The sequence below is a fragment of the Lotus japonicus genome, chromosome 2 (genome assembly GCF_012489685.1).
Source record: "Lotus japonicus ecotype B-129 chromosome 2, LjGifu_v1.2".
Taxonomy (NCBI): Eukaryota; Viridiplantae; Streptophyta; class Magnoliopsida; order Fabales; family Fabaceae; genus Lotus; species Lotus japonicus.
The window spans coordinates 76643611-76666086 of record NC_080042.1 but is presented as its reverse complement, the minus strand read 5'-3'; the positions used below and the strand labels follow the sequence as shown (position 1 = coordinate 76666086).

General features: G+C 38.7%; 2 protein-coding genes and 1 non-coding gene across 3 annotated transcripts; 2 read left to right on the top strand and 1 right to left on the bottom strand.

Moving 5' to 3' along the window:
• The first annotated feature begins 714 nt into the window (after positions 1-714).
• On the top strand, positions 715-3889 carry LOC130739715 (probable UDP-arabinopyranose mutase 2). The gene is made up of 4 exons (XM_057592097.1): positions 715-1112; positions 2146-2396; positions 2483-2651; positions 3357-3889. The coding sequence occupies exons 1-4, from the start codon at positions 795-797 to the stop codon at positions 3699-3701; spliced, it is 1083 nt and encodes a 360-aa protein (XP_057448080.1). The 5' UTR covers positions 715-794; the 3' UTR covers positions 3702-3889.
• A 1287-nt stretch (positions 3890-5176) lies between these two features.
• Positions 5177-5248, bottom strand: TRNAD-GUC (transfer RNA aspartic acid (anticodon GUC)). The gene has a single exon. It is a non-coding gene; the product is annotated as a tRNA-Asp (tRNA).
• Positions 5249-8167: 2919 nt separating this feature from the next.
• On the top strand, positions 8168-9864 carry LOC130737053 (uncharacterized). The gene is made up of 2 exons (XM_057588823.1): positions 8168-9344; positions 9671-9864. Exons 1-2 carry the CDS (start codon positions 8168-8170, stop codon positions 9703-9705), a joined length of 1212 nt encoding a protein of 403 aa, XP_057444806.1. The 3' UTR covers positions 9706-9864.
• Positions 9865-22476: the final 12612 nt, after the last annotated feature.

The following is a 22476-nucleotide window of genomic DNA, read 5'->3' as shown; positions in this document are numbered from 1 at the left end:
CGATGATGAGGACAGAGTCCGGGGAGTAACGGACTCGCCGGCGATCTGGCGAGCTCCGGCAGTGACGATGATGAGATCGGAGCCGGCGGTGACAGAGGCGCTGATCCGGGTGCGGGGGAGGAAGCCAACGACGTGCTGGAGGTCGAGCATCTCGCCATGGAGCTTGTCAGGCTTGTTGTCGACGATGGAGAGCTCGTCGGTGAGGTCTTGGGTGAGGAAGGTCTGGCAATTGCCATGCTGACGTTGCCGGCGCCGATGACAGAGACCTTGGTATGGCGTTTGATGGGGAGGGAGGGGCGGCGTAGGTGATGGGCTTGAAGAAGGCTTCGGTTAGGGGCAGAGAAGAAGATGAGTGGATGGGTTTTTTTTTTTACATTGAATATATAAATTTAAAAACGAATTATATATTTTTTAATTTAGTGTAGGTGGTGCAGATAGTAAAAGGAGAGGTGAAAATAGCAACCGCCGTTAGCTTTCAGACGGCTGACTAACAGAAGGAGCAAAATTTAACAACTTAATACATAGGGAGGGAATCTGCTCATTTTAAACATGGGGGAGGGACTTCGCACAACGATGAAAGATGAGGGAGCAAAAGTGCAATTAAGCCTTAAGTAAATAATTTAAAAAAAAATCATAGTAGAATAATAATAATAAAAAAAGTGTGAGAAAAAAAATATCAATATTCTTGTTCTTATATAATTCACACCCCACAGCAGACAAACACACACATTCTCTCCGCGTTGAACACCATCTCCACTCTCCTCCTTCCTTCAGTTCTCTCTGAATCTCCTTCAATGGCGACTACCCCATCGGTGCCACTGTTGAAAGATGAGCTTGACATCGTGATCCCCACGATCCGCAACCTTGACTTCTTGGAGATGTGGAGGCCCTTCTTCCAGGGCTACCATCTCATCATCGTTCAGGATGGTGACCCATCGAAGACCATCAACGTCCCTGAAGGCTTCGATTACGAGCTCTACAACCGCAACGACATCAACAGGATCTTGGGTCCTAAAGCCTCCTGCATCTCCTTCAAGGACTCCGCTTGCCGCTGCTTCGGTTACATGGTGTCGAAGAAGAAGTATGTCTACACCATCGATGATGACTGCTTTGTAAGTACCCGTTTCGAACTTTTGATATGTTTTCGTTTGGAATGAGTGATTTTGACCTAAAGTCGTTTGCTTTGGACTGTTTTCGTTGATGGGTCGTGAAATTGACTTGATGTTCTGTTTTGTGTTGTGAAGGTTTTGGTTTTGATTTGTCAATTTTGATCTGTTTTTGTTGAATTGACTTGCTTTGATTGACCCCATTGCAGGGTTTTTGAAATGGGGTTTAGATCTGGGTTTTTGTTAAGGGTTTAAGCTTGGTTTGGATAATTGCATCCTAGAGATAGCTTGATTTTCTCATTGTTCTTTAGTGTGTGTTTGGAATGACTAGTTCTTGTGAGGAATTGGTTTGAATTTTGAAAGTAATTCTTTGGTTGTGAAGGTTTGAAGATTCAGATTTGGTTTGAGTTTGAAATCAGTGAGTAATTATGAATCCACTCCAATTTGATTGATTTTGAAATTGAATTGACTTGATTTGATTTGATTTTAGTTTTAATTGTTTAAATTTTAAGACTTGTTTGTTTATCCATTCAAGCTGATATTTGCAGAAAATGAATTCTACTTTGTAGGTGTTCTTTAAGCAGGATTTACATTAGGTTTTTCAAACATGAGATTTGATTTCTGACTTGAATTGAATCGAATCAAATCCAATTGTAATGATTTCAAACACAGCTGGATCTATGATGGCTTTTAAAATTCATTTGGATCTGTTTTTCATTACCTTTTCATGTAATATATTTTAACTTTTATGCTTTTCAAAATCAACCATTTCTTTTCCGTTGTTTTTGGCTTTATGAACACAATGATTACCGGTCAAATTTGAAAGTGCATTTTCTTGTCTTATCGTTTCTTTTTCCTGTTCATTCTTTCTAGATCTACATTTTAAATTTTTAACTAAATGATTGAAATGTCGATTTGATTTGATGATTGCTATCTGTAGATTCTTTTATATTGTGATCCTGATAACCTGTTGATTCTACTGTGTTCAATGCAAAATTGCAGACTTAGTTTTCTCAATGCTTTCTATTTTCATGTGCAGGTTGCTAAGGACCCATCTGGCAAGGACATCAATGCACTTGAGCAGCACATTAAGAATCTGCTTACTCCATCCACTCCACATTTCTTCAACACCCTTTATGATCCTTACAGGGAAGGTGCTGATTTCGTGCGTGGATACCCTTTCAGTCTCCGTGAAGGTGCCCCCACTGCTGTTTCTCATGGCCTTTGGCTCAACATTCCTGACTATGATGCTCCAACACAGCTTGTCAAGCCCCGTGAGAGGAACACCAGGTATGTAGATCCTCATTGTGGCCAGTAGTTAACATAAATACTCTTATTTATAGACATTTACTGAATAATCGAGTATTTTTTTTCAGGTATGTTGATGCGGTTATGACCATTCCCAAAGGAACATTGTTCCCCATGTGCGGTATGAATCTGGCCTTCGACCGCCAGCTGATTGGACCTGCAATGTACTTTGGACTCATGGGTGATGGCCAGCCTATTGGACGATACGATGATATGTGGGCTGGGTGGTGCATTAAGGTATATTAATAATGTGTCCCTTTTCTGTTAACCCTTGCCAACCCCTTAAATCAATGAGTCCAAGACTACCTGTGGGTCTTTTTAATTATAATTGATATTTCTATTAGAATTGCTTAACTTCTGACTTATATGATGTTTGGTTTATGTTGTCTTGACATTTTTATTAAAAGTTCCAACATATACCTTTTGTTTTTTACTATTTTTTGTTTTCAAGAATTTGGAAAGTAATTGTCAAAGCATTAGCCTCTGATCATCTTTAGTTGTTTGAAAAACAGAAATGTTACTCCTATCCTTGTTTTCTACTTCGACTCTTCCACAGTTCTTCATTCTTCAATTTCAATCCCTTACCCTTACTTATTTTGGCCCCGTTTGGAAGAGTTTATTTGAACTTATCTTATAGCATAAGCCCTTAGGCAAGTATTTGAACTTATGTAAACAGCTTATGACCTACTCATAAGCTCTTTTGTGCTTATTTTCTTAAGTCCTTCAGATCAGCTTATGAACCTGTGATAAACGTTTATTGTATAAGTGTTTAATCAAGCTGTTTACCCAAACATACCCTTATTCTTTAAGGGAATATGTGATCAAATGCCTCCAATTGTTATAAATGGATGAACCACCTTTCTAGTTGCAATTTTTTTTTTCAAAGCTATTAACTCCTATGTTGACAGACAACTCATTTATGCTGCATTGATGAATTTACAGGTTATCTGTGACCATTTGGGCCTGGGAGTCAAGACTGGTCTTCCATACATATGGCACAGCAAAGCAAGCAACCCGTTTGTTAACCTCAAGAAGGAGTACAAAGGCATCTTCTGGCAAGAAGAGATCATTCCATTTTTCCAATCTGCTACCCTTCCAAAAGACTGCACCTCTGTTCAAAAGTGCTACATTGAACTCTCCAAGCAAGTCAAGGAGAAGCTTGGCCCTGTTGATCCCTATTTCAACAAGCTAGGCGATGCTATGGTCACCTGGATTGAAGCTTGGGATGAGCTTAACAACTCGTCTGAAGAGGTCTCTTCAAAGCCTAATGGGGCTGCTGCCAAGTGAACAACTTTGTAGTTGCAGGGCGTAGTTTACAAATGGAGTTAGTTCCATCTCAGTTTTAATTTATCATCTTGGTCATAGATATTTGTTGTCATTATTATTTTTATTGATATTGCTAGACTCTGCAGAGTGCCCAACAATTTTATTGATATTTATGTCGTTATTATATTGATATTATTATCCTTATTGTATTTCAGTATAACTTTTCACCATTACTGGTGGAAGCCTTGACATTTCATCTACCTTCGTGGATGAATTGCTTTCTATATTCATGCAGAATTTTGAAGAATAGAGACTGTGTTAGACGACTAGCTAAGGTGATAATCTTGAATCCTTAAACTCATCTGAAGTGGATGACCAAATACTTAGATCACCAAGTTATAGATATTGTATGGCAAATGCACTGACCCTGGAAAGTTCATTAACCGAACTCAAACGTCGAAAGATCATGAGTCTTTGGAGTCTATCTAATAAGTGCTCTTTAGTCGGTGTATCCGATAGTAAAATAGTGAATCATTCAAAATATTAAAATTTTAACCTAACATAAGGTTGTCCTGCTTAATGAGTCTATGTCAATGTCAGTTTTGCTGCATAGCTCAGATGAATTGAAGTTGAAGCCTGGACAAAAAAACTGTGGGCCTTCTTAACTGTGCCACCCTCTATTTTCAAATTTTGGTCACCAAATTTTGTTTGTACTTTGTCGTGAACGTTTTAATTCCAATCAATTTTTGAGAAATTTTACAGCTGCAAGTGTCGGTGACTCTGTGTGGCCCTCAACCTTGGCATTTTGTGTATTGTGAATGTTTTGAATTCAAAACTGGTGGAAGGGACAGCAACAGAAGGACGAGTGAGAAATGAGGGAAAATAGATAAAGGGCCTTTATCTAAACAATTAAAGGCTCATCATAGTGAAGAGTACTCATGAGTCATGACCGTGGGGTTATAATTGTTTAAATTTTGAAATCACTTACTTTTCTTTTTCCCTAGGCTAAGATTGTTATGCCACAGGATTTGGCAACCAGAATCTATGAAAGAAAGCAACAAGTCCATCCATGTGCATACTGTATTTCATCTCAATTATCATGTAGCAATGAAGGAAATTAATGAGGATTACTTTTATCACATGAGAATTATGACATTTGTCAGGTCCAATTTCACATGTATAATTGTCCATGGTTATTACTATTTCTTTCCATATGTTAAGTGAACCCAACAGTAGTCATCCTAGAAGAAAAAAAAACAGTAAAAGGAGTGAATAAAACAAAAGTGGCAGCAATGATTTTGCATATTTTTGAAATTCAGAACAGCTAGCTAGCACTCAGTAATGTTGAATGATTAAGCTTGTTTTGTTAAAATCAAACTCATAATAAGATCGTTATCCCAGTAACATATTTTATTTGCTTAATTTGCACCTCAGATTTGTAGTCCAACTCGTTCTCAAAGCCTTTGAAAAAGAGTGGAAAATAAAAAACCAAAAAACGCCGTTGCCGGGGATCGAACCCGGGTCACCCGCGTGACAGGCGGGAATACTTACCACTATACTACAACGACTCAGTTGAAAGGAAGAACTTAAATAAATTACATAACATTATACAATATTGCTTAATGCGGTAAATTATGTGCTTCTTTATAATATTCCTTTTTTTTACGGAATATTCTTAATAATATTATAATAACGTATTGATATAAAAAATATAGTATTGGGAAATCATTTAATTCTATCAGTTTTTAATAGATAATTAACACCTGTAAACAATTATGGCAATTCCTTCCTACCCGTTTCCACTTTCCATACTCATTTATGCCTTGATTTGTAAAATTTCTTCTATAATAAACTTTTATAATTTGTAATTTAGTCACTTATATTTTTAAAAGTGAATTGAAGGGTGCTATATCATCCTATTTCGATGTGTCGGAACAATGTCTTATTAGTTTGGTGACTTTATATTTCATAAATTTAAAATATTAAATAATTGAAAATAAAAAATGAGTTTAATTTTGATGCACCGACGGTGTAAAGTTTTTTTATACCGTCAACCAATCAGATTTCAAGGATGTGACATGTCAATTAAAGAAATTAAATGAAAAGAGAGATTTTCTCACATCCTTGAAATCTGATTGGTTGACGGTGTAAAAAAACTTTACTCTGTCGGTGCATCAAACTTTTTCTCATAAAAAATTTCAGTGAATTTGTTTTTATATCGGAAAGATAAATTGCACCCGCCAGGAATCGATCCCTGGACCTCCCCTACCCAACCCATATGTCTCGAGCTTCTACAACTTGAGTTATCCTACGGGTACAATTTCATTGAATTTGAAAGTACTAGAAGTCTAGAACAATGTTTCAAAAAGCAAATTACTAGAACAAGATAAGTCTACTGCGGTGACTAAGATAGTTTACTACTAATATATATCAATTAGTTATTGGAGTAACCCTTAAAAAAAAATTAGTTATTGGAGTAGCTTTTATTTATTTTGAATTTTTAAAGAAAAATATTAATAACTTAAAATAAAATTTGGGCCTACTTCAAGAGTTATGTTGGCCTTACTCTTGGACCAACTCTGCTTCCCCATACCATCTACTTCTAGTAGCAACTATTTTTGTACGTAATCTACCAACTTGAGAGGAGAAATCAATATGGACAAAAAAAGAAAGCATAAGTTATTTGAAATCTTCTTTTCATAATATTTTTCCAAAAATGAAATGAAATATGATTTTGACAAATCTCAAGGGGTGAGTGCACGTTATTTCATCATATTTTGTATTGTTTTTGCTGGTAAATGTTTTCTTCGATGCTACTCTTGGGTTAGAAATATAAGTTATAATCAATCAATTGAAATTATAAGACCATTTTATGGTATATTTGGTGTTCATTTTATATAATAAGACATCTATTAAAATTTAGAAATATATATTACCATGCATTTGCATTTATTGAACATTTGTAATTTCAAGATTTTTTTGGGTACAAGCTATAAAGAAGAAAGCAACAAAATGAACAAGAAAAATAACACATTATGACAACAAGGTCCAGACAAAGCTAGTCTCTATAGCATCTATAAAGAGGAAAGGCTCCAGCTCAGGATGGTGTCTTGAAAAATAAGGAAGTTCAAAGATTGTCGAGCTTCACATTTGGACATAAAATTTGCACACGCACTTTCTTCCTTAAGAGTATGAACTAGACGAATCTCCTATTACCTTATGAGCAGGTCTCTAATATTCTAGATATCAAAGGCGCATAGACATCATACTTGGAGGGGGTCTCAAAATTAATCTTACAGCATGCAAAGAATCATTATAGCAAATCACCACTTTGCATTCTTGATCCTTAGCTAACTAAAGACCATGTCGGTAGCTAACAGCTCCACACAAAGGATAGTAGAATAATTTCTTGAACCCAAAAAACACATGATCCAATCACCTCACTATTCTGAAGACATGCAAAACCAACACTAAGGGGAGATCCCCCACATTTACTATGATAGTTAACGACACAGGATGGAGCTTCATGCAAGATTCAAGAGACATTGAGAATCTGAGAAGAATTGCTCGATTGAACACCCAACACCATAAAGCTCTCTTTATGCAATATGATTGATGAAATCAGACCATCATTTGAGATCAAGTGTTGTTCCATATTCAAAAGGCATTTCTCACACACCAAAAAAGCCAAAAAATGGGACTCGCAAAGCAGCTCCCTCACTCACACCCGCAGGTCAACCAATGAGAAAGTCTAGTGGCAAAATGTATATACCCTTTGGCCTTTAGTTAAAGGGATTATAATTTCAGTGCTAACGTACGCACCAACCACCATGCTCCATTACGGAATCCCATAATAAGAGATTTCAAGTGTGTGGCTTTTTGACTTTGAGAGAGATCACAAATTGGGTATCTAATTAAGTGCGCGTGCCCTGATTTATGTTCTTCCTCCAACATTAAACTCTGAAGTAACCACTAACTTACAATTTTGTCAATACTCACTTGATATTCAACATTATAGCCTTGTCCTAGTAATATTCTACTACTACTACTATGGTCTATGGAGTATAAAAAGTTCAAATAAATCCACACTCAAAACATGAGATGGCTTTCTTCAAATTCATCGAAGTCAAAATATATTTAAGTATGCTCAAAGAACGAATTAAAATAAACTCAATTAGGCTTTTTGTCTTTTTCCCAAAAGAGTAATAATAGATAGTAAATAATAATAATACTAACCTTTCAGCTTTTACCTTAGTTTAGCTGGGTTAGTTAGGATTGGTTACTCAAGTTGGTTAGGTTAGTTAGCTGGTTAGTTAGCTAACTTTACTCTTTCACCCTCTGTATATAATCCTTATCCATTGTACATTGTATTCATTTAGTCATTCAGTGAATTGAATCAAGCACCGTTTCTGTTATCTCTCTCTTACCTTTCTCTGCAACTTCTCTGCAATTTCTTGTTATGGTATCTCTGCTTCCGCTTCGCATCCATGGCGGCTGAACTCGCCGCTTATCCCTTCACTGTGCAAGATGCACAAACTCCTTCTCATACCTTCTACATACATCCAAACGAAAGCCCCTCCACCGTTCTTGTTTCGCCATCGCTATCGGAGGGGAACTATCACAATTGGGCGAGAGCTATGAAGATGAGTCTTCTCACCAAGAACAAGCTAGGGTTCGTGGATGGGTCGATTGCAGAACCGCCTCAAGATCATCCTGTTTCTCCCTTCTGGCAACGTTGCAACATGCTTGTTCTTAGCTGGCTAATCAAGTCCATGAGCGTTGAGATCGCTCAGTCAATTTTGTGGCGTGATAAAGCTATCGACGTCTGGAAAGAACTTAGTGAAAGATTTTCTCAAGCAGACTTGTTCAGAATCTCAGAGCTTCAGGAGGAAATCTTCAGTTTGAAACAAGGTGATAATTCTGTCTCAAAATTCTATACGAGTATGAAGATTCTTTGGGATGAATTAGATGTTCTTAATCCACTGCCTGTATGTACTTGCAATCCTCGATGTTCTTGTGGAGCAATCAAGAACATTGAGGATGAAAGAAACAAAAATCAAGTAGTAAGATTTCTTAGAGGTCTGAATGATCAGTATTCAGGAGTTAGATCACAGTTGATGCTGTTAGATACCCTTCCTAATGTCAATCGAGTATTTGCTCTTATTGCTCAGCAAGAAAGACAATTTGCTGCTGAGAATGTTTCTGGGTCAAGAGCATTAATGGCTTCAAGAGAGAATTCTAATGATAATAGAGGTTCTAGTTCAGATCACAGTAGAAATTATCATTCCAATTCTGGAAATTCTGGAGGTTGTTCTTCTTCTAGTTCAGGGAACAATAGATACACCACCAAGAAGTGCTCATATTGTGGGAAGATGGGACATACCATAGAGGATTGCTACAAGAAACATGGTTTTCCTCCTGGATTCAAGTTCAAGAATCCAAAGTATGCTGGCAAGTCAGCCAATTTAGCTCACACTACTGATGAGGATCAGGAATCTACCAGCCAAGAGAATGCTTCAGGGCAAGAAGCAACTCGTTTTGGTTTCACTGCTGATCAGTACCATCATCTACTTGCATTACTTCCAGCACCAGAGACAAAGAGTTCAACATCTCAGCATGGAGCTAGTGTAAATTCTTGTGCTCAAGTGCTTCCTACAAAGAATGGTAATAACAGTACTAAATTTCTTTCATCTAGAGATAATGATCCTCTCAATACAATTTGGATCCTTGACACTGGTGCCACAGATCACATATGTAACAATCTTAGTTACTTTAGTACCTATAAGCATGTAGCACCCATTCCTGTGTCTCTACCTAATGGGATTGTTGAGATAGATAAAATCAAAGGCACAATTTGCATTACACCCTCCTTCACACTGACCAATGTGTTATATCTGCCAAATTTTGAGTCTAATTTGATTTCAGTTCATAAGCTGGTGAAAAGTTTGCATTATAGACTAACATTCCATGATGATCTTTGTCTAATTCAGGATATCAGTGCTTGGAGGATGATTGGCACAGTTAGGGCAGTCAAGGGTCTCTACATCTTCAACAGGAACTCAGTTACAGCTAGTAATTCTGTCCCAGCCTCTGTAAATTCATCCTCTACTCAAAGTCTAGTTAGTAGTTTTGAGTCAAATGCACACAATTTGTGGCATTATAGGTTAGGTCATCCCTCACTTGTTAAGGGTCATTCAATAAATGAGCTATTTCCATATGTACATTGTAGTAAAGCTCATGTTTGTGATGTTTGTCCTGTAGCTAAGCAAAAACGATTGAGTTTTCCACTCAGTACCACTGTATCTACCACTATTTTCCAATTAATACATGTTGATATTTGGGGCCCAGTTTCTGTTATGTCTTTGCATGGCTTTTCTTATTTTTTGACTATAGTAGATGACTATTCAAGATACACTTGGGTTTATTTACTAAAGTCAAAAGCAGAAGTTAAAACCCTTGTTCAGGATTTCTGTGCTATGGTAGTTAATCAATTTGAAACCACTGTGAAAGTCATTAGAAGTGACAATGGGAAAGAATTTGCATTGAGTCACTTTTATGCTGAGAAAGATATAATTCATCAAACCTCTTGTGTTGAAACCCCTCAACAAAATTCAATTGTTGAGAGGAAACATCAACACATTCTCAATGTGGCTCGTGCATTGTTATTTCAAGCCCACCTTCCTAAAATCTTATGGGCTCATGCTATTGCCCATGCTATTTTCCTCATAAATAGATTACCTACACCTGTGTTAGATAATAAATGTCCTTTTCAGCTACTCTATAAAGTGTTACCAGATTTGTCTCATTTAAAGGTCTTTGGATCCCTTTGTTTTGCTTCAACCCTTGCTAGCCACAGAACAAAGTTTGACCCTCGAGCCCACAAATGTGTTTTCCTCGGGTTCAAGTCAGGAACCAAAGGATACTTAGTATATGATCTCCAAACTCACAACATTTCCATCTCCAGAAATGTAGTATTTCATGAGAACATATTTCCTTATTATGCAAAGTCTCCTATTGACAATACATCTCAGTCCCATGACTTTCCTCAGCCAACATTTTCAGCAAATGATATTTTTGATTACATACTCCCTGCTCCACCTGAACCAAATATGCCATCACCAGCTCCTATCTCAGGATTCTCTGCAGATCCTTCTCAAGCTATTACCCAAAGGGTTTCTCATAGAGTAAGAAAACCACCCTCTTACTTACAGGATTATCACTGTACTCTGACTGCCTCTACAGCTGTGCCATCCATGCCATCAAGCAAAGGTACATCCTATCCCCTGTCCAAAGTCTTATCCTATAATAACCTGACTCCTTCTTACCATAGTTTTGTCATGAACATCACTACTGCTATTGAGCCTACAAGATACACAGAAGCAGTAAAGCATGAATGTTGGAGGAAGGCTATGGATCAAGAAATTGAGGCATTAGAGAGAAATCAGACTTGGATTCTTGTGGATAAACCTCCTGATAAAACACCAATTGGGTGTAAATGGGTTTACAGAATCAAGTATAAGCAAGATGGTACTATTGATAGATACAAGGCACGATTAGTTGTGAAAGGCTATACCCAAATAGAAGGCATTGATTTCTTTGACACATTCTCTCCTGTGGCCAAGATGACCACTCTTCGGGTCTTACTAGCTCTTGCATCATCCAACAACTGGTTTCTTCATCAGCTGGATGTAGATAATGCATTTTTACATGCCAGGCTAGATGAAGAAATATATATGTGCTTACCTCAAGGAATGCATACTGACAAATCAAATCAAGTTTGTCTTCTTCAGAAATCTCTTTATGGCCTCAAGCAAGCCAGTAGGCAGTGGTATACTACCCTATGTCAGGCTCTCCAAACACTGGGATTTACACAGAGCTCAGCTAATCATACACTATATATTAAGAAGACTGATGCAGGTTCATTCACAGCTCTATTGCTCTATGTTGATGATGTTTTATTAGCAGGCAATGATCTCAGTGAAATCCAGTTAGTCAAGCAATCTTTACACTCTCAATTTCATATCAAGGATTTGGGTGAGGCTAAATTCTTCCTGGGCCTTGAAATTGCAAGATCAAAGGCTGGAATTGTTTTGAATCAGAGAAAATATGCTCTTGAATTGTTATCAGACTCAGGATTGCTAGGAAGCAAGCCTACTACTACTCCTATGGATAGCTCCCAGAAGCTAGGCACTGCATCAGGGACTCCTCTTACAGATATTGGCTCTTATAGAAGGCTTATTGGTAGATTGCTCTACCTTACAACTACCAGGCCTGATATTGCTTATGTGGTCAATCAATTGAGCCAATTCTTATCAGCTCCAACTGATGTTCATGAAGCTGCTGCTCAGCGGGTTCTTCGTTACATCAAACTTAATCCTGGCTGTGGTCTTTTTTACCCTGCTGATTCCTCCACTACTCTCACAGCATTTAGTGATTCTGACTGGGCAGGGTGTGTGGACACTCGCAAGTCTATCACAGGCTATTGTATGTTTCTGGGTTCTTCCTTGGTGTCATGGCGATCCAAGAAGCAAACTACCACTTCCCGATCATCCTGTGAAGCAGAATACCGGGCCATGGCAGCCACGGTTTGTGAGGTTCAATGGCTCAGTTACTTGTTGCATGATTTACAAGCTCAACCAACAGCACCTGTCTCCATGTTTTGTGATAATCAGTCTGCTATTCATATAGCACACAACCCAAGCTTTCATGAAAGAACAAAGCACATCGAGCTAGATTGTCACATAGTTCGCGAGAAGCTCAAACAAGGCCTTGTGCATCTTCTTCCGGTTGCTTCTTCCTTTCAGCTTGCGGATATCTTCACAAAACCATTGAGTCCAGCTCCTTTTCGTCACATTTTCTCCAAACTGGGATTGTTTAACATACACTCTCCAGTTTGCGGGGGGCTAATAGATAGTAAATAATAATAATACTAACCTTTCAGCTTTTACCTTAGTTTAGCTGGGTTAGTTAGGATTGGTTACTCAAGTTGGTTAGGTTAGTTAGCTGGTTAGTTAGCTAACTTTACTCTTTCACCCTCTGTATATAATCCTTATCCATTGTACATTGTATTCATTCAGTCATTCAGTGAATTGAATCAAGCACCGTTTCTGTTATCTCTCTCTTACCTTTCTCTGCAACTTCTCTGCAATTTCTTGTTAAGTAATGAAGGTCAACGGAGCACTTGTCAGGTACTTGTGGGTCCAAACAACCCTTCATGCAGTGGAATGCTACGGATACCATTTTCCCACACTTGAGTGCAAGAAATCATAATCTGGATATTCATCATCTTATTTGTAAACTTCATAATGACAATTGCAAGTTTAGATATACGTATGAAATTATGGTGAGCTAAAAATTGAGGTGGTATTAGAAATAAGTTGCTTTAGTTTTGACTTTTGAGTTTTGAGGTTATTCACCGTATTTCCAAACATAATTAGATGAGATCGTTCAGAATTTTAGTTATAATTATTAATTTTATAGTTTTTTTTGCTTTTTATTTTTTAAAATTGAAAAATTAAAAACTTTGTTTTTCATGACCTTTTCGTTTGGATTGATGGAGGGGAATGGAGTGGAGCGGAAGGGAAGAGAAGGAGGAAAAGGTTCATTGTTTGATTTATTTAAAATTGGATGGAGTGGAACGAAACCCAGTGGTACACATTCCATCACATGCCACTCATTTCCCTCATTTTTTCTCCCCCCAAATTTGGGAGGAATAGGATGGAGCAAAATTTGTTGAAGCATTTAAATTATAAAATTACCTCTTCGCCCTCACATTAACACCAATCTACTGCCCCAGTTGCCGATTTTTGAAAGTTACTTCTCTTCATTTGCTTTCTTCTTCACCTGTTTTGTGCTAATTGATTTGTTAATTTTTTTCTTATATACCTGGTTAGTGTTCAATAAATAAGTCGAAAGTATATTTACGACATTACTATTGTGGTTGGATATTTAGCAAAAGGACGTAACATATCTAGTAAAAGGAACCCTCTTGTGTGCATTGTCTCAGCGTTGCAGATTGTGCTGATTGTTGGTTGTTTGAGTTCTTAGGCATGTTTGTGTCATGGGCTCCCTGGCTGGGTACATAGCTTGTTGGTTCTGCTGTATTCCACTGTCATGATTGTTTTCTTTCTTTGGCCTTGGAATGCATTGTTGTTGGTGTGGCATTCGAGAGTACATTTGGACGCCTCCTTGCCTTTGCTGTGTTGGTCTTGTTCTTATAACAGCCTTATTTTGCTTTTATTTTTTTATTTTTTATTTTGCTTTAATTGATGGTGTTCTCTTATTCAGTATATTTCATAAAAAGAATTGACATATTATATGTTTTAATGTAGATAGATGGTGAGAATATAAGCTAATTTGAGTGAGATTGCAGCAAGGATAATTATTTTCTTAATTATTTAAGTAGTTTAAAGATGATCTTTTATTTTGAAGTAAGGGTAATATAGGAATAAAAAGTTATAACTCATTTTGTTCCGTCCATCATCCAAATAATGGAGTGGTAACTTTGTTCCGCTCCATCATGAAATACCCAAACGATGGGATGAGATTTTTTTTTCCATTTCGCTCTGCTCCATTCCATTCCATTATACTCCGCTCCGTTGCGCTCCATTATGTTCCATCAATCCAAACATGAAGCAATAGGGTTGAGTTGTGCCTTCACCCCATACTGCCACATACTAGTACTTGTGCATGGTTACTCACTTTTGGGGTGGGGATTCTCGAGGTGAGAAGAGGGAAGGAGAGAAGGAGGAGATGAGAAGTTGGCCGGGGTTGCCGCGAAAGGAAAAGGCATGAATAACAAGCTGAAAAAGGAAGTTGCAAGAGGTTAAAGAAGATCTTTGATATTTTTATTTTAATTTACCAAATTATGACCAAAGAAATATCTTATTATCAAGGCTTAAATACTCTGAAGGTCCCTGGAATTGTATGCCGTACGAAAATAAGTCCCTGAATTTTTTTTTCCAATTCCGGATCCCTGGAATTATTTTTAAGCCTTTTTTAAATACACATGGATTAAAAAAAGAAAATTAAACATTTTAACTTTAAATTTAATCAAGAATTCTAATAATCCCTAATCCCTAAACCCAAAATCTTAAATGCTAAATTTAATCTTTCATCATCTTTACCATCACCATCCACCATCAAAACAACCAAACCCAGAAAATGTAGAACAATATTATTCAGGAAGAAAAAAAAACGGAAGTGACAATTTCTTCTCAAACCAAAAACCCCAACTGGAGGACTGAACAGGATGATGAAGAAGAAAGGCAGATGAAGGTGAAGAAGATGAATCCAGATAGAACCATCCCCACCAATGAAGAACCAGACCGAGTCTAAACAAATCCAGGTCGAGCCATCTCCACCACTAACGAACTCAGATCGACCTAGGACGTGACACTGATGATGAAGAAGGAGGACGATTCGCACCAGATCTGCCCCTTGAAAGATGAACGAGAGAGCGAAGATGGAAGGATCACGAGAGGGAGGAGACAACGTGCGAGACGATGTAAGAGTTGCAAATCCATGGAGGTTCAGGTCCAGTGATTCGATTGGGTGTGAATAGTTGTCGGATTTGGCTTGGTTGATGATGGGGGTTGTTGGGGTTTGGGTTGCAGGTGTGGTTTTTGTTTGGGTCAGTTCTGATTGTACAGTGGAAAGAGGGGCTTCGGAAGGAACAACGATGGTCTTGACATGGTTTTATGTTGGTTTTTGTTTGGGAGATGATGAAGGATTAAATTTAGTGTTTAAGATTTTGGGTTTAGGGATTATTAGAAAGGGATTAAATTTAAACTTAAAATGTTTAATTTTCTTTTATTAATCTATGTGTACTAAAAAAATCATAAAAGACACGTGGAATCAATGACTATGCAAAAATAGAGTCACATAAGCTGGTAACACGGGTAGGAACCTATTCACACCCAATCGAATCACTGGACCTGAACCCCAACAACCCCCATCATCAACCAAGCCAAATCCGACAACTATTCACACCCAATCGAATCACTGGACCTGAACCTCCATGGATCTGCAACTCTTACATCGTCTCGCACGCTGTCTCCTCCCTCTCGTGATCTTTCCATCTTCGCTCTCTTGTTCATCTTTCAAGGGGCAGATCTGGTGCGAATCGTCCTCATTCTTCATCATCAGTGTCACGTCCTAGGTCGATTTGAGTTCGTTAGTGGTGGAGATGGCTCGACCTGGATTTGTTTAGACTCGGTTTGGTTCTTCATTGGTGGGGATGGTTCGATCTAGATTCATCTTCTTCACCTTCATCTGCCTTTCTTCTTCATCATCCTGTTCAGTCCTCCATTTGGGGTTTTTGGTTTGAGAAGAAATTGTCACTTCTGTAAGATCAAGATTTGGTCATGTGGTACAACTCTATGTTTTGATGATAACAAGTATTTATTTGTGGATGAACAACTATGATACTCTAATGTTTGTATTGAGTGTTTTGACAAACAGGTTCTGATTCTGACACCAGAAGATATATTCGTCAGAAGATCAGAGGATCAGAAGATCAGAAGATCAGAAGATCTGAGGATCTGATGATCAGAAGATCTGAGGATCAGAGGATCTGATGATCAGAAGATCTGAGGATCAGAGGATCTGAGGATCAGAAGATCAGAAGATCAGAAGATCAGAAGATCAGAAGATCTGAGGATCAGAAGCTCTGAAGGACCAGAGGCTCTAAAGGTCCAGAAGCTCTGAAGGTTCAGAAGCAGAAGTAACGAAGGTCAGAGGATCCAAGCATCCCTCTGACTCTGATCACCAAGCTTCACAAGTTCCAACACGAAGCATTCCTCTGATCAGAAGTCATTGGTTAAAGGCAAATGTCTCTATCAAGAAGTACAAGAGCAGTGTACTATTCTGAAAAGCCTACCTACCAAGGTTCAGCCACAGCAGGTTCTGGAAGTTCCAGAAATGCCCTCCAACGGTCATATTCTCTCAACAGAAATATCCTTTGCACCTTGGACTATAAAAGGCTGAAGAAAAGAAGAAAGCTAAGAGAGAGATCAAGAGCTGCAATACAAGAAAAGATTCAAGCCTCTACTTTCTTCATCTATTCTTATTTAGTTTACACTCAGCTTATTTAGAAGCAAACCTTTGTAAACACCAACCTCAAACAGTTGTTTGATTTTCCTTAAGGGACCGGGTAGGTCAGTATCCTTAAGAAGACTAAGAGAGTGAATCTTAGTGGTGATTTCTTTAGGAGATCAAGGTTGATCGGATCCTAGAGAAGACTAAGAGAGTGAATCTTAGTGTGAGCTAAGTCAGTGTATTGTTAGTCACTTGTAGGTTTCAAGTGCAGTTGTAACAATTATCTGATTAGTGGATTGCCTTCATTCTAAGAAGGAAGAAATCACCTTAACGGGTGGACTGGATTAGCTTGAGGGATTTATCAAGTGAACCAGGATAAAATACTTGTGTGCTTCTCTCTTCTCTCTATCCTTATCCGCTGCACCATCTATCTTAGAGAAACCGAAAAGATTTACTTTAAATCTTAAGGGGAAAGTTTTTATATTAAAAACGCTATTCAACCCCCCCCCCCCTTTCTAGTCGTTTTTCACACCTTCAACTTCCGTTTTTTTTTTCTTCCTGAATAATATTGTTCTACATTTTCTGGGTTTGGTTGTTTAGATGGTGGATGGTGATGGTAAAGATGATGAAAGATTAAATTTAGCATTTAAGATTTTGGGTTTAGGGATTAGGGATTATGGATTATTAGAATTCTTGATTAAATTTAAAGTTAAAATGTTTAATTTTCTTTTTTTAATCCATGTGTATTTTAAAAAGGCTTAATTGCACTTTTGGTCCCCCAACTTTGGTCTTCCTGCAAAAATCGTCCCCAAACTTCAAAATTAACAAACAAAAAAAACGTCCCTAACGTATACACCTGGTTGCAAAATTGGTTTTCCGTCCAATTCCATCCAAAAACTAACGAATTCTAGAATAAAAATTGATAAAAAATAAGAAAATAAAACAAAAACCTAGAAATTGATGAATGTCCATCTTCTTCAAAGAACCTTCATCATCATCTTCATATTCTTCTCTAGAAAACCCAGAAACAAAAAAAAAAAAATCATCAACCCTACCCCAAACATCAATTTCAAATTTCAAATCAACCATCAATTGAAGATGATCATCTCACAAATTTGTTTAAAACAAAACTCAATCTGATAATCATCTCCATATTTATACCAGGCGAGTAATATGAACCAAATCCTCTTCATCTTCAATCATCATCATACATCCAAGAATAAACCAGAAAAAACATGAAGCCACCACAACAATAAAACACATCCTTCCTTTGTCCCATTATCAGTAATTCAGTATATCACCATGCCCTCTTGGCATCTACCTTGATCCAATTTCCTTCCATCTTGTTATTACAGTAACGCATCAATATCCAAATATCAAAATGTTGAAAGTAAAAACATTAACAAATCTGTCTTGTTTTTCTCATAGTTCAAGCATTAACAAAGAAATCTCCAATTCAATCAAACAAATCATCTCCGACGATGATGCATTTGCCAGACTCTACGCCGCCATACCCAAAATTGGAAGAGGTCAACATTATCTTAACAGCACCAGCTACAAAATTGATGAAAATTCACAAATCAAAATACCCAACAAATAATTCCTGCCTAAATTCAAAATAAAAAAAGAAAAAAAATAATGGGGTCAAAACCTATATTTCCAATTTCCCCAATTCAAACTCTCTCTCTCAGCCCGATGAAGTCCTGAGACCTTCCCTGACGCTGTGGCGACTGAGACCTGTGCCTGCTCCTTCCATTGTGGTAGCGCTCCGGCGACCTCTCGTGCCTCGACCTTGACAACCTACTGTTCCTTTATCCGCCTTGACCCTCCTCCTCGTCGTTCTCCGTCCCCTTTCTCTCCTTCTGCTCAACAGCTTCCCATCCAGAACCCCTCCCTCCGCTCCTCTCGCGCTCACGTTCGGGTTGAGCTCTCTTCAAGCGCTTCATTCATGGAGAGGGGGAGCGAGGAGCGTGGTGTGTGGCGGCGCTGGTCACAGCAACAGAGGAGGAGCGTGGCGGCGCTGGACACAAGAGCATGGCAGCGGCGCGATTTTGTGGAGGAAAGAAGGAGAAGAGGTGGTGGTTCTGTTGAGAAGGAAGGAAACGAGGTCAGAAGGGAGAAGGATGTGGTGGTGGCGGCACGGCCGTGTGTGGCGGCGAGGCCATGGGAGAGATGAAGGAGGTGGCAGCTAGGGTTTTGTGTCTTGGTAGCTTCTGCTCTGATGGTTAATGGGTTTTTGTTGTTGGATGATAAATGAATTTCTGGGTTTTTAATATGAAGATGATGAATGTTTTAGAGACTTAATTTTTTATTAATTTTTTGAGGAATATTTCGTTAGTTTTTGGATGGAATTAGACGAAAAACCAATTTTGCAACCGAGTGTAAACGTTAGAGACATTTTTTGCTAATTTTAAAGTCTCGGGACGATTTTCGTAGGAAGGCCAAAGTTGAGGGACCAAAAGTGCAATTAAGCCTAAAAAAAATATAAGGCACGTGGAATCAATGGTTCAGCAAAAATTGAGCCACATAAGTTGGTAACACGAGTAGGGACCTATTTCGATTAAAAAATTTCCATGGATTCGAAATCGGAAAAATAAATAAATCAGCGACTTATTTTCGTACGGCAGACAATTTCAGGGACCTCCAGAGTATTTAAGTCTATTATCATACCAATAATAAGACATGTTACTGGTGCGATGTTCTCCAACATTATTTTGAATCTCATCGTGTACACCACCATGAAAACACCAGATCAGAGACATGATAAAACGCAATATATGGTAAAAAGAGAGGCAAAAAAGCTAAGCAAAGTTGAGGGAAACACATGCATGCTGGGTGTCTCATTATCCTTGCTGCTGTACCTAGGCTTTTGCCCTCTCTTTAATGATTTTACTTTCTATAAGGTCTATTCTCTAGTAATATGAAGAATATTTAGATTCATAGAGAAGTATAATCAATATACAAAACATTTTAATTCCACTTTGGGCCCCTGATCTTTCACAAATGAGCGATCGGGGCCCCCGTGTTTAAACGTAGCAGTCAGGCACCCCAACGTTTCAAAAACGTGCGATCGGGGCCCTTCTGTTATGTTCCGTTAGTTTGACTAACGGAACTAGTGACGTGGATTTTCTTTTTCATTTTAATATTATTTTTTTACCCAAAAATCCCCCCCCCCCAGATTCTCTCTCAATCTCGACATCTCTCCCTTTCTCACTTTCTTCTCCATTCTTCTCCATTTTTCTCACTTCATCTTCTTCTTCATGGTCGCCGCCACTGCTCTTCGGCCAAGCCACCACCGCCGCGAGCTTCCTCACGCGAGCTCGCCGCTGGCCACACCACCATCACTGGGCCTCCTTCTTCTTCTTCTTCTTCTTCTTCTTCTTCTTCTTCTTCTTCTTCTTCTTCTTCTTCTTCTTCTTCTTCTTCCATGAGAGCCACCGCCCACCATCACTGCGCCTCCTTCTTCTTCTTCTTCCATGAGAGCCACCGCCGGTCACACCATCACCTCCTCATCATCCTCGCGCGAACCTAAAGGGCAGCCACCATGGCCACCACGTGGAAGCCATCACCACCACGAAAACCTAGGACCGCCGCCTTCAAAGTCCGATCTACGGCGAACCGCTCACGATCTCGACAAACCAACACCACCGCTGTGCTCCTCTCCTCGTCCGCAACAAAACCCACAAATAAATTTTCGATTCCGACGACCTCCGCCGTGAACCGCCGTGCGCCGCCGCCGGAGGCGATTTCCGGCGACTCACCCTCTTCTCCTCTTCTCTTTCTCTTGCTAAATTAGGGTGAAATTAGGGTAAAAAATTGGGGGGAAGCGTGTTTCTGAATTAGGGGGATTTTTGGGTGAAAAATTTAATCTTAAAATGAAAAAGAAAATCCACATCACTGCTTCGTTTGGTCAAACTAACGGAACATAACAGAAGGGCCCCGATCGCACGTTTTTGAAACGTTGGGGTGCCTGACCGCTACGTTTAAACACGGGGGGCCCCGATCGCTCATTTGTGAAAGATCAGGGGCCCAAAGTGGAATTAAGCCAAACATTTATATACAAAATAGTATTAAAGAAAATGGAAAATGGGATGTGATGATTTATATACCCTAGTGATAGAGGGCTCTGTGTATTACTCCCATGTCTAATGGAAGTTGACAGAAAAAACTAAACAAAGCTGTGCACGCCGCTGCCAGCACGTTACATTCTTAATTTTCTTCTACCTTTTTCCATTTCCATTAACAAAACAAATCACGCTTGTGTCTCTTGTCTTGTTGATCCTCTTCACTTCTTCACTTTGGCAGAACTTTCTGCAAAATGCGGAGACAAAAGTCATTTCGGATAAGGTACACAACCTTCATGAAAAGTAATTAAAGTACTCTTGGATGTGAATTGTTAACTAAATCAACTTTATACTTTGTCAACAAAGAAACTTTCTTTGGCATTAGCAAGTGTTATATATATATATAGATAGATATCTTCACAGCCAATTGTCATGAGACTAATTTTTTTGAGTCTCAAATATTAAGTTATACGCTTTTTAGTTCATTGGTTTGAATTTCTGATAACAACACAAAACTGATAAAAATTACATTTATGCTAGTTAGTTTCTTTAATTTTTCCCCGATGTGGGTTGTTCAAGCTTATTCATGGGCTGCGCCTACCGTGGGTGGTTTTGAAACTGACCCACGGTGGTACACTTTTACTATTTGTATGATAAGACAATACTAACCTTCATTCTTAAATATTTTCCATGTTTATCCTTCACCTAAATTCTTTCTTCTTCATCTTTTTTTCATTTGTTACCACCGCCCCTTTCTCTCCATGTTCTTCATAAAACAACCAATCTTCAACAACCATGCTGCTCCTCCCACCGCCGCAAAACCACCCCAAACTACCCAGAGAAAGCAACGGGAAGCACCTGGGTTACAGAGGGGTTCGAATGCGGGCATGGGGCAAATGGGTATCCAAAATCCGCGAGCCCCGCAAGAAGAACCGGATCTGGCTCGGCACATTCGCCACCCCGGAGATGGCGGCGCATGCTCACGACGTCACTGCTCTCACTCTGCCATGCTCAACTTCCCTAACCTCGCAGGTTCATTGCCCCGACCCGAATCCCAATCGCCTAGAGACAATTTTGGATCTGAGTTTTGCTCTTGAACCCTTGCAATTTCGTATCTGGGTTTTGTCAATGCGATTTTGGATCTGGGTGAGAATTATGGTGGATCCATGGTAGTTGGATGAGGGCTAAGTGTAAGAGCTTCAATTTTTCATTTTATGAGTGGATTACCAACCCACGGTATTGCTTGGGAAGCCTACGAGCTGTTAATTTATTTTATATGATGCCTGAAGTGCTGATCTCATGGAAATTGAAAGGTTTTTTATGTAGTGGTCTTGCTTGTACAGTTTGGAATGCAATTGAGTTTATGGCCAGAATTCACAAACTGAATAATGCAGAACTGAAGGTCTGTCAGAGAAACTTGCATCTAGGAAATTAAGTATGCAAGGAGTGTTAGTGGTCTTTATGCCTACTGTAGCTTCGTTTTGTGATGTTGCTGAGATACACTCTTTGGTTTTTGGGGGTTGCCAAGTAGAAAAATAGGTACTGGACTTATGTTAGTTTGTGGCTCAATTATTTCCTCTGTTTTCTTAGTGTGGTGATTTTCTGGGAAGTTTGTATATTCTCCCTGTTTTTTCTGTTTTTCCTTCACTGTACTTACCATGGGTTGAGGTACCCTTAGTACCTCCTCAATACAA